We start from the raw sequence: 11,294 nt of genomic DNA on the forward strand, positions 1-11,294 counted from the left end.
TACTCAAATAATAATAGCTATTTATATATTAGCAAAAGAAGAACATAATTATTTCAACCACTTTGGACGCTATCCTAATTTCTTCTCCTATTTCCCAAGTATTCCTCTTTGTTAAAAAGGTTAAAGTTTTTAAAAAAATGAAAGAAAGAAAAAAGCAAGAAAAGATGCATTGAACTTGTGTTTTGTCGTCTACTCCATTTTTTAACCAAGGATTACTATATATAATCCTTTTAAGGGAAAATATTATTTGTTTAAATGGTAGTTGATGTCCTCAACTTCCCAAAAAGGAATATTTGATTAAAATAATTCTGCAGATTCTTCTCATCATGGACTTTCAATTGTCAAATACAGAGGAAAAAAAGATTTGGGTAGTTAGTTTTTAAATATTAAATAAAAGAGCCAATTGTCTCAAGTCTTCCAACACTAACGGCTATCGACATTCAACAATATTATTTTCTTGATCTTAAATAATTGTTAAGATTTTTGTTTTAATAACAGGTATAGATTCTTTGAAAAAAAGAATAAATCAAATGTTTGTACAAGTTGCTATCAAGAATACTAGAAGATTTTTTTTTAAAAGGGAACGGTAGTATGACATTATTCAAGCCAAATTCTAATTGCCCTCAAAATTTTGTAAAGTTACCTTCGGTGAAGCATTTATGAGAAGTTTCAAATAGAAATAATAAAGAAATAAGTAAATATTAAGAAAAGAAAATTTGTTCTTTCAGTGCTCTAGATCTGTTCAAGCTATGTCGATAAAAGTATTTTAGATAAAAGTTATTTAAATTAGATACCAAAAAACGAAAAGGATTTGACCAAACTCTGTTTTCCCTTCTAACAAACTCGTTCATATGTATGTGCATCTAATTGATTTGTTATGGATATTATCATGATTATCGAAGACAAAGTGATCTTGCTTCATAGAAAAGTAGGAAGGTTGAAAAGGGAAAGAAAAAGGTACAAAAGAGAAACTTAGACTCTAGGATATTACGTCAATACAATTGTCAAGATCAAGTAGGGGTGTACATAAGTCGGGTTGTTTCAGATTTTTTAATTACCAAACCAAATCAATAGTGTCAGGTTTTTAAATTTATAAACCAAACCAACAAAGTCGTATTTTCAATCTCGTTTTTTCTCGAATTTTTTGGATTTTTTCGGATTTTCGAGTATTTTTTCGGTAAAGTCTTCATAACATAAAATATGTAACTTGTGCTCCAAATATTTCTTAAGTCATAGTAAAATACAACTATATAATGTGTTTTCCAAGAAACTAACACAATAATATGAGATAAGTCATAGCATTATAATAAAATATTCAATAATAAAGATAAAATAATAAAATTACATAAAATAAATATTGCTAATTAATAAGCCATAATAAAAATTAACATAATCTAAAATACTATATAGGTTATGCTAAAATAAGTATAGCTTATAAGTATTAATATTAATTACATAACTAAGCACTAAAGAAAAAGATAAACTAAGTTATGCATTTTCATTATAAACCAATGTAAAACTAAAATAATTATCCAATACTATCGCCATTCCTAGTATTGAATTGAATTTCTTTTGTTAGCATTAATATTGATTTGAACTTTGTTTGAGTTACTACATTTATGAGTTATAAAATTTATTTACCATTCAAGAATGTTAAGTCTAAACTTGAAACAATACGTTAAAAGATAAAACTGTGAAAAAGTTTAAGAAATTTTTATAAATTATATTACAATAAATATTTATATGTATAAAATTAGTTTTAAAAATGATTAAATGTACTACTGGGTTGGTTTGGTTTCGGTTTGATTTTTTTAGTTAAAACCAAAATAAAATAAATTAATTATGGTCGGGTTTTATTTTTCAATACCAAACCAAATCAAACCAAACCACATAGGTTTTTTTTTTCCGGTTTGACTCGGATTATCGGTTTGGTGCGATTTATCGGTTTTCTTTGTACACCCCTACTTAGAGGCACATATTATTCACTTTGGACCTAGGCATGCACAAATTTATCTTTCGGGCCACAAAAGCATGCGTACTATGTAAATTTATACCATACCTTATAAAGTTTTTTAATTTCCTCTCTCATTTCGATGTAAAATTCGCCTACAGTAATATATGCACCCCTTTTTCAAAAAGTTTGTTAGGCTAGAAGCTTGCCAATCTTGCTTGCCCCGCCCTCGTTTTCTGTTATGGGCATCATAACAATAGATATATGATATATGTATTTATAAAAGTTGTTATTTTTCATGCACATTCTTATCTTCTTCCTTTTTGTTGTTAATTGTAACAAATTAATGTAGTTTAATTTGATATAGATATCGAGAGTGAATAAATTTGTTTTGGACAAAATACTAGGAGAAATTAAAGAGTGGACATGTCGGCCAAGGAATTTTAAACTAAGTCAAAACTGCTTTAAATCGTTCAACGACTAGAGATTTCGGCTAGTCAAATAATCTATGAGATTCTAAAGTAGATTGATTCCATCAGTAAGACAATTACTTTTTTCTATGTTTTTCATGATATCACAAATAGATTCAAAAAGGTAGTGGAACGAGACACACTTTAATACGTTACGTTGGTCCCCTGGCCGACCTTGTACCTACTCCCCCTTGCAACTCTCTCTCAGTTTACAACTTTGACAACCAAAAAGTCCTCTCTCTATTTGAATTCGCGATGTGTAAGATATATCAAGGGAGAAATTCCTTTCTATCAAAATTTGTATAACTAAAAATATCATATTAATCCTACCATAATCTTTGATAGTGTTTTCGAAAACATATATTTGTTCTTTTGTCGACCAATTCCTCTAACCAAACCAAAGAAAAAACGAAAATAAAAAAAGAACAAGATAAGGAAAGCGCTATGATAGCTACGTTTAATATAAGAAACCAATTGCGATTTTTTAAGCAACCGCCTATCAAAATGATATCTTTGTTCTTTAGAATACAGTCCAAATGCAATTAATGATACTATGATAGGATTGGGGGAACCAAAATGATATGCATGTTTGCGATTTTTGACGTTTTAGCTATTCTTCAGAAGACAGTCTAAATGCAATTATTAGTTTTTAGAAGTTACGTAAATGCTATCTAATGATAGATTTTGAGTATCTTACTGTGATTTGTGGGAAATTATTAATTTAAAAAACATGTTTGCAATTAATTGCATTTCTAAATGTGCTTATTACTCCCTCCAATCCACAATAAGTGATTTATTGGTTTTTTTCACATAAATTAAGAAATCTAACTTTTAACATTAATTAGTAATGAAATTGACCATATTAATCTTTACTATCCCTTCACATAAACACTCCTAGCACATACTCCAACACTATTTACTCCAAGTGCAATGCAGGAAAAAATTAATTAATTCATTCTTGAAATCTGAAAAAATCACTTATTTTGGATAATAAAAAAAATACCAAAAAATCACTTATTGTAGACCGGAGGGACTGCTATCTATTCCAAAAGATTATTTCCTTAAAATATTTTCTGATTGTAATGCTGGCATTAAACGTCATGAAGACGAGGGAACACTGAATTTAAAGAAATTCACGGATATAAAAAAAGAAGGTTGAAAGCTTATTGATAGACTCATAGTTAAGATATTTAATTAAGATAACTGATATCTATTGAGTATTGATAGTATAATGAAATCTTTACACTATTAGTGAACGTCAATTTATTGAAAAAAATCACTTGCCTTATTTTTCAGGAGTTACTAAATCCACTTGTTATGAGTATAATTAACTTTCATTAAACGTTTCAAGTAACTTGAAAAAAAAGCAGCCCAGTGCATTAAACTCCTGCTATGCGCGGGGTCCAGAGAAGGACCGGACCACAAGAGTGTATTGTACGCAGTCTTACCCTGCATTGTTTCAAGTAACTTGATAATGTAAAATAATTTACTTTGTGTTTATAATAGTTAAATCTTATAATAAATTGAATAACCAACTGTATCATATTAAGTAATTATTAATCACAATAATATATAGTCCCTGACTTCTGTACAGTATAAGTTCTTGTAATTTAAGTCTTACTTACAGTTTAAAATGCTGGAGTCCAAATTATTTAGCATCAGCTAAATTGCAAAGTACATTTATCACAATTACTAAGGCATTTTTCATGGCAAGAACAAACATTTATGAGGTTATCTTCTATTGAATTTTGAGTAGTTGAATTGATATCTCCATTGTCTTTGAATGTTCATGTACAATGTAGGAGCTTACTAGGTTTTGTTTATGATGTGTCAACATCAAATGTGGTGGGCCTTGAAGTTGACCAAAAATTACCCAAATTCAAAATTGACGTTTAAGAATGGACTTTTCTTTTTCTTTGTTGTTAGCCTACTGTATATTTTTTGTACCTACATTTACAAGGAAAAAAAACTAAGAGTTGCTTAAGATAAGAAATTTACTCATGCAAGTCCATTTTTAATACCCTTTCTTTACTTTTAATTTTTCACAAAAGAGCACACACAGTTACGGTACTGTTAAGGTGAAGATTTCTTTACACTGTTACTGCAATTTAACTTGTTGCAGTAAGTTATTTGCTTTATTTACTAGCTAATTACTAATTTTGCTTATTATAGATAGTTAGAAATAATTATTTTAGGTGATCTTATATTATTTTATTCTGTCAATGAATAGAAACTCGTGGTGTGATATTTATTTGAATCTTGCACCACGCATTTTCACAGTAAAGCTACAACTACGTACTTAGATTGCAGCTCCGTTTTCATGGTTAGTCAATTTACAAAACGCATTGTAAAGAACTTATCCCAAGACCAACTGATACCAAACGTTTCATGGCATGCATAAATAAGCATTGAGTACATGTACCTCAAAATCAAATTCAAATTTCAATGAAGTAAAACAATATTAGGAGACTTCTTTCTATTTGCCTAATTATGCGAGTGCAAAATTTGTGAATATATATATATATATATATATATATATATATATATATATATATATATATATATATATATATATATGACTTTAGGGCAAAATTAAGTAAATAGACTAACATAGTCACTTCTGACATGGTATAATTCACCGAAAACTAATCACACTTTAGAATATCCAAAGATCACTATTAGAGAGAGAAACTCTCTTCCAAATGAAATGATAGGCGACAGTGTAATTATGGCCAATATTTTAGCTAATGGAGTCCATCTCACATAAGTATAAGCATTTTGCAAAGTGTAGACTTTGTTGGCAATATTCTTTGGGACCCAAAAATATTGCATTATGTGGTGGACATCATTTGCACAAGTTGTATCTCTTCTTTTACATTTAAGAGGCCAAGACTTTTTTGCCTATAAAAGATGAGGACTCTCTACTCATTTGGAAACACACCAACAAGACTTGAGTCTTCATTTCTTGTTTCTTCTTTTCTTCCTTTATTAAGAGTGTTTTGTATGAGAGTTAGTGTTGGGAAGCACTTGTGTGAACCCTTTCTTTGGAGTGATCTTGTGAGGTTATTCCCTTAGGGTATTTGGGATTAATTAGAGTATTTACTCTAATTTTGTACTCTCTTTTGTACTCTTATTGTTATAGTAAATTGCCCCTCTCCGTTTGTGGACGTAGGTCACTTTGACCGAACCACGTTAAATTTATGTCTTCTTTATCTACTTTAATTGTCGTTGTTATCAACTTCCATTGTCTTTGTTATTGTCATTATACCATAGTTTGGCTATATTTCGCACTACCCGGGTTCCCGATCCTAACAAATTGATATCAGAGCCGGATCTAACCGGGTTAGTTTCAATAGCCAAAATGACTCAAACAAAGACCTATGTTAAGAAATTTGATCGAAGTGCAAACTTCAAAAAGTGGCAATTAAAGATGGAAGCTATCCTAATTCAGGATGGCTTAGACTTGGCATTGCAAGGAAAGGAGAAGAAGCCGGATAAAATGACGGACGAGGAGTTTGCCATCATAGACAAAAAGACAAAAGCAGGTATCATTTTAAATCTCTCAAATGAGGTTTTACGTGAAGTTTCTGTAGAAACCAATGCTAAAGGCATGTGGAAAAAATTAAAAACCTTATATATGAAGAGGACGGTGGAAAATAGACTTTACCTGAAGTAGAAGCTTTATACAATTCGTATGGGTGAAGGTACCTCTATTCTCTCTCATCTTGACACTTTCGATTCCATTCTTATGGATTTGATTAATATAGATGCTGAAATTGAAGATGAGGATCAAGCCGTCTTACTGCTTTGTTCTCTACCCCCATCTTTTAAGCATATAAGAGATACTATGTTTTATGTAAAGGATAATATCTCTTATAAGGATGTTAAATTTATCTTAAAATCAAAAGAACAGATAGATAGTGATATTACTAGGGAAGCTAGTGGAACTCAAGCGGAAGTTGGCTTATTTGTTAGGGGAAAATCCGACTCCATATACAATAATTTAGAGTGTCGCTATTGTCATAAGAAAGGTCACAATATCTCCAAATGCTATAAGCTGAAAAATAAAGAAAAGCATAAGGAAAGAAAAAATGAGCACAAAAATACTGACACTGCCGAAGCAAGTTGTAGCTGCTGATGAGACTGAGGGAACTATTTTTTTAGCAACTAATAATAGTTTCAAATCTAACAATGAGTGGATTTTAGATTCAGGTTGTTCTTATCATATGTGTCACAATCGGTATTTATTTACCACATATGAATCTATTGGAGGTGGAGTTGTCTTGATGGGCAACAATGCTGCCTGCAAAGTTTTTGGAAAAGGTACAGTTCGAATCAAAATGCACGATGGTGTGGTGAGAATTCTCACTGATATTAGACATGTTCCTGACTTGAAGAAAAATCTCATCTTTTTGGGCAATCTAGAATCTCTTGGGTGCAAGTACACAGGTGAAGGTGGAGTTCTGAAAGTTTCTCATGGTGCTCTTATGATCATGAAAGCACACAGATCTGGTTCATTGTATACTTTATTGGGATCCACTGTTATAGGCCTCACTACAGTTTCGGTATCGGACAACTTGTCTGATTTTGATGGCATTAAATTTTGACATATGCTCATTGGGGCTTTTGCGGAGAAGGTGGAGCAAATTTACTATATCAGCCAAAATTAGGCCAATGTGGAGATTTGTAATTATGGCTAATATTTTGGCTAATGAAGTCCATCTCACATAAGCATAAGCATTTTGCAAAGGGTAAACTTTGTTGGCAATATTCTTTGAGACCCAAAAATATTGTATTATGTGGTGGACATCATTTGCACAAGTTGTATCTCTTCTTTTACACCTAAGAGGCCAAGACTTTTTTGCCTATAAAAGGGAAGGCAATTAGTTCATTTTATACACACCAACAAGACTTGAGTCTTCATTTCTTGTTTCTTCCTTTCTTCCTTTATTAAGAGTGTTTTGTATGAGAGTTAGTGTTGGAAAGCACTTGTGCGAACCCTTTCTTTGGAGTGATCTTGTGAGGTTATTCCCTTAGGGTATTTGGGATTAATTAGAGTATTTACTCTAATTTTGTACTCTCTTTGTACTCTTATTGTTATATTAAATTGCCCATCTCCACTTGTGGACGTATGTCACTTTGACCGAACCACGTTAAATTTGTGTCTTCTTTATCTACTTTAATTGTCGTTGTTATCAACTTTCATTATCTTTGTTATTGCCATTATACCATAGTTTGGCTATATTTCGCACTATTCGGGTTCCCGATCATAAGAGAGATGGATAGACTAAAACCAGACTGGTCTGATGCAAGAAGAAACCTTAGCCACACAATATATGTTTGGATTGTCATTAATTACAAGGCTTTCTTTTTATGTAACTACGACCTTGCATCAGGGCATCTGAGTTGGATTATTTAGAGTTCATTTAAAAACTTAGAACAGTAATGGAAGTCCTTGTCATTTAACTTGTAAATTTATAGAGAGATACGTTCCATGATCCACTTGGAATATTAAAGTATAGAGAGATTATATGTATAATTAGAACAATAACTATTTGGGCCATCACTGTCCCATATAGATAAACAACAACAATCCTTCCCTCTAAGAACTCTCTACCATGAGGTAGAGAGGCTGTTTTCAATAGAAACTCGGTATCCTTCCCTTCAAGAACTCCCCACCTTGATCTTGGGGTGACTCGAACTCACATCCTCTTGGTTGGAAGTGGAGGTTGTTTACCATCTCTTGTCCCATATAAACATTGATTAAAATCTGGTTGATATAAATGAGAGCCTCTCATGGCTGTCTTATAAGCTGAATCGGCGTAATGATTTACTTTAATTTTATTTTTTTATGGTTCATAATATTCAATTTTTTTAGATATTAATGAGAAATTAACTTTTTTTAAAAAATTATTCTTGAAGTAAAGAGTCAATTGTATTATTAGTTAATGTTAATACATAAATTTTTTAATATATGAGTTTCGTACTACAGGTCAATTTTTAGACAAAGAAAGCCGCTAGACTAGGCTTTAAGCACGTTTTTCCATTGCAAACAAAAGGCAAAACCTATTTCAAGATTGTCATTGCTCCCATGTCGCTGCACTTCAATATGTCTTCAATTTAACTTATTCACATTTGATAGTTTCAAAAAATTTATGAACGGTTAATTTAACTGTTGTAGCAGATTACATGCCTTATGTTTACTTTACTTATTTTTTCAAATGATTGGATCGTTTAAGATTCTTTGCACTATACACCTTTTTTACATTTTGACAAATCAAGACGCCGGCCCCCACCCCCAAACGCAATGCAAAAAAGAAGAAAAACTCCACAAGAAGAAAGCAGAAAGTGAAGAAGAAAAGACAAATGTGGAAAGACTTTACAAACCATTATCATTTCAGGGAGGCTTTTTCATTCCTCGTTCAAAGTTGACCAAAACCCACTTGCCACATCTCCATAACTTCATTCTGTAGAGATCGATGTTTAGAATGGATCAAGAAAAAGGCTCAAGCGGAACAGTAAAAAAATCTCGGCAGAAAATCTTACAAAAAAACTACTCCATTTGCTCACAAACAAAAACCCTAGACGACTAACCTTCGTAATTTCTAAAATTCCCTTTCCACATAGATTTTTTTTTTTTTTGAAGTGATTGATCAAGATACATGTATAACATGCATTCTATGTATATGGTCCTTTTGTGCTATCTCAATTGAGTTGTAATAAGAAGAAATTAATTCCATGAATTTTGTTTAATAACTCCAAAGACTTTCCGCATCAGAATTTCCCGGTGAATCGGATGACGGCGGCGAGTTCATTCTCGGCGGGCTCACCATCATTGCCTCCGCCATATCTACCAACAAATTAGGCATATCAAATAATGCCTCCTCATCAATATATTCAGCCCCACCAGTTGAAATCATCTGTCCACTTCCAGAAGTTTGATCATCAACATTACCTACATAAACGATCCAGAATTTAAATTGGACGTCTCAAATTTTAAGGTTCTTAGCACTAGACTTATTAAACTTTTAAAATTAAATTCAAGTTTTGTGCACTAATTGTATACATAGTGGATTCAGAATTTTTATATCTGCTGAAAGTTTAGTTATTTTTCACATATATATCTGTTACCTGGCTGAGTCAGCATTGTGCCTTCTCCAGTTTGTGGCTTCATCAGCGCCGCCGCACTGGCGGCTGCTTTTCTTATATCCGCCGGAGATGGTGAAGGAGGAAGTGAAGGATACGAAGTGAGGTTACCGGGAAAATTTATTACGGCGTCGCCGCCTTTTAGAGCCAATGCGGCGACGTCATATGCGGCAGCTGCCATCTCAGGAGTAGGGTAAGTTCCTAACCATATTCTTGTAGTTTTACGCGGCTCTCTAATTTCAGACACCCATTTCCCACTTCTACTTCGTATTCCGCGGAATACAGGATGTTTTCCACATGTTGGGCGGCTTGGTGAGCCGCCGCCCGATGAGGTGGAACTCATGGTAGTCGTTACAGTTGGAATAATATTTGGTAGTTGAACTGTTTTTGGAGGAGATTTTGTAATTTCTAATATTTTTGATATCAATGGACGTGGTGAAATATTTGTCTCCTCCACCGGTGGTGGTGGTAGAAGTCGAGGAGGAATATGGAAAAAGGGTGTTTGAGAACTTTCACTCGGCTGAGGAGGTTGATTTTTTTGGCTGGTTTTGGTAGAATCATCTGCAGGGTGATCAGCCATATAAATATCTACTATGTGTGTGTGTTTATTTATGGGTATATATATGTATGTGTGTCTGTTTTTCATAGGTGGAGTTTGGAGAATGTCATGTTTGGTATTTAAGGGAAGAAAGATATAGGTATGTGAAGTGTCAAGAAAAAGTGAAAGCGTGGGCAATTCGTGGATAATTTGCTATACTAGGGTTTATAGTAATGTTTTGTTATATATGATGATATAAATGTAGGCACACGTTTTCGGGGCAAACTCGCTGTTAGCTGTACTCTATCGTGATTCGTGTCTAATCCGTTTCGATGCTGTCACCAGTTTAATTTCTCACACAGTAGAAGTGAAAGCGTGACAATTTTCTTTCAACGAAGAAATATATATATATAATTTTTGAAACTTATCATCTGAAATATATCACAACATTCCTTACATAAAGAGGAATATAGTATGGCACTATTAAAGTTTTTTCTAATCATTTTCGTTTGACGCTTTGAGATAGGAGATCTGATTTTGTAGTGCAACAAAAAAATTAGTTGCATGACTTTCTCGCAAGAAATCAGTAAAAAAATAATATAACGGATCTCTATAAATAAAATATTAATTTTTTTAATAAAATTATTTTTTCCTATTCAAATTGTAACCCGACATAAAAGATCATTTTCTTACGAAGCTATATATACAATTGTCTCACCCGCGAAAAAAATGGAAGGTGGTGAGGTTTCATATTGCAAGAGACAAAAGACAACACTTCATCGTAATATGTCTTGGGTGAGCTAATCCTATGGTCATTTTGATGTGTTTCAATTTCTTTCATATCCTCAGTTTTCTTTCAGATATGAATAAGCTTTAATTGCTGGAGTCCCACTAGAATAGTTTTAATGTATTTTAATTACGCAAATATATATTTATTTTGGTTAATTGATTATTTTAGAAAATCATTAGTTCGACAATTCAAATTTACTCACGTCAAAATAATCTATATGTTTGCTCTTTCGATGATGATCAAATCATTTCACCATTATGGCCTTTCATTATCTGGAGGGAATTTCGTCCTAAAAATGAGGAAAGGGAAAGTTAGACTCAAAGAGACTGAAAGAAATCAAGTTATATGCTGTGTCTTTCTATGGGAACTGTGTTTTAACTTATGATTTTAATCTTCTCT

General features: G+C 32.3%; 1 protein-coding gene across 1 annotated transcript; it reads right to left on the reverse strand.

Moving 5' to 3' along the window:
• Positions 1-8,770: 8,770 nt before the first annotated feature.
• On the reverse strand, positions 8,771-10,252 carry LOC107826136 (ethylene-responsive transcription factor ERF027). The gene is made up of 2 exons (XM_016653085.2): positions 9,553-10,252; positions 8,771-9,376 (listed from the first exon to the last, which is right to left on the reverse strand). Exons 1-2 carry the CDS (start codon positions 10,211-10,213, stop codon positions 9,171-9,173), a joined length of 867 nt encoding a protein of 288 aa, XP_016508571.1. The 5' UTR covers positions 10,214-10,252; the 3' UTR covers positions 8,771-9,170.
• Positions 10,253-11,294: the final 1,042 nt, after the last annotated feature.

The sequence above is a fragment of the Nicotiana tabacum genome, chromosome 23 (assembly GCF_000715075.1).
Source record: "Nicotiana tabacum cultivar K326 chromosome 23, ASM71507v2, whole genome shotgun sequence".
NCBI lineage: Eukaryota > Viridiplantae > Streptophyta > Magnoliopsida > Solanales > Solanaceae > Nicotiana > Nicotiana tabacum.